Raw genomic sequence first — 1,584 nt, 5'->3', positions numbered from 1 at the left:
ATCAGTTTGGTTATTAATCACATGACAGAACATTAAGGAATTTTGAAAAAACATGCCACTTTTTATACTTTGCAGTATTATGGAAATAAGATCAGGGATGTTAATGCTTTTCATCAAGCTGGTGCTAYTACAGAAATCTATATGAAACTTCTGAATAGGCTGTACTGGCTTTGTGCCAGTACTTTAGAGCTTTTCTCAAAGGTCTGTAATCCGTGACAGACAAATGGTGATCCAATCCACCATGCAAGTATACTTAAAATATTCATCTTCAGTGTCAAGAACTAGGATGGTAGAAACCAAATTAATCTTCTGAAGTCACGGGCGTTGCTCTAGCGTAAGGCCCTGAGCACCAGCTCTGCTAGTCACGAGTGCTACAGTCACAGTTCCTGCATAGCTCTAGATCTTGTGGGCTTTCYGCAAGCACTCTAACAAACAGATAGGCTGAACTGTAACATAGCTGTGACAAGAAATGAATCTTTCTCCCTAGTTCATTTTACCAAGACTGTGTGCTGGGGAAAGGAGATGAAAAGGGATGAGAAATTTRGTTTTGGCTTGTTTTTTCTAAAACTGTTTTCTAGGAATTAATTTTATTAAAGCTTTGTACTAAAACATCAAAAGGCACTAGAACTGTTACCAGYGACAGATTGGCAAAATGTTATTTAAAAATATATACTTTCTTAGTTTATGTAGAATTTCTCCTATTCCATCCCTATGTACATATCAGAAAAGTATCACCTATGTTATTTTTCCTAGTAACTGATTAACAAAAAGTCCTAAATTGATATGTTCAGCTCAGATGAACAAAACAAAGTAACTGCAAATCCTAACTATAATATTTTATATAAAAATCAAGACAATAAAAATAAAAGCTAATAAACAAATTAGATGTTTTTGTTCACAGAATMTCTCTTTAATGGAATTTTCATCTTATTTATTTGCTTAGGTAATGATAAATATAGTATTTTAAAAAATGCATTTTACTGACAACCACCTTTCAGATTTCTGTGTAAAAATATGTAAAAAGTTTGATCAAATTTGGTCTTTTGCCTGCCTTGAAAATAAAATGTGTGGTTTCTTTTATAAACAAACTTGAAACAGTTCAGGCTATTTGCAATATATTTTAGGTTTGACTAGGATAAAAAGCATAAGAATAGCAGAAGTTATTTTTAGACTGTAGTGGTRTTTTAAGCGCCTTTCTGTTATTGGCCTAGTATCTATTTTTCTTTCGAAAACCAAGGTGAGTCTGACTTGCTGTATGAAACACAAACTACAAGTCAAAAGCTGCCCTTTTCAGTGGCCAACTACAAAGCTTGATGTCAGCACTCTGGTTTGAGCGCACAAATACTGAATCACATTATGTGAGGTAGACCAAAAATAAAAATAATATCACATGTTAAAAGATGAACAGAAGAATTCATTCCTTCCTCTTCTTCCGAAGAGATTTGTTAGGCTTTGGAATCTTCCTGCACATAGAGCTGTGAAATTGTCTTCTTAATGCGAAGTGCAGTCAACCGAGCTGCTCCATTAGCATACCAGCATTCACGCATTATCCTACCCATTACTCGAAGTGCCTTCAGATTAAAG

The 1,584-nt window shown here is 34.4% G+C and overlaps 1 protein-coding gene across 1 annotated transcript in view; it reads right to left on the bottom strand.

The window, feature by feature from the left end:
- Positions 1 to 1,349: 1,349 nt before the first annotated feature.
- ACVR1C (activin A receptor type 1C) overlaps positions 1,350 to 1,584 on the bottom strand; it is a 24,070-nt gene continuing 23,835 nt past the window's right edge. Inside the window, exon 9 of the mRNA XM_085304343.1 lies at positions 1,350 to 1,571. Coding sequence (XP_085160469.1) covers positions 1,446 to 1,571 — 126 coding nt within the window. The 3' untranslated portion in view covers positions 1,350 to 1,445. The remainder of the gene's footprint in view (positions 1,572 to 1,584) is intronic.

This window comes from Rhea americana, unplaced genomic scaffold (genome assembly GCF_003343005.1).
Source record: "Rhea americana isolate MKP2758 unplaced genomic scaffold, rheAme1 scaffold_206, whole genome shotgun sequence".
Lineage (NCBI taxonomy): Eukaryota > Metazoa > Chordata > Aves > Rheiformes > Rheidae > Rhea > Rhea americana.
The sequence above is the reverse complement of the archived record's forward strand: the minus strand, read 5'-3'. Positions and strand labels throughout refer to the sequence as shown.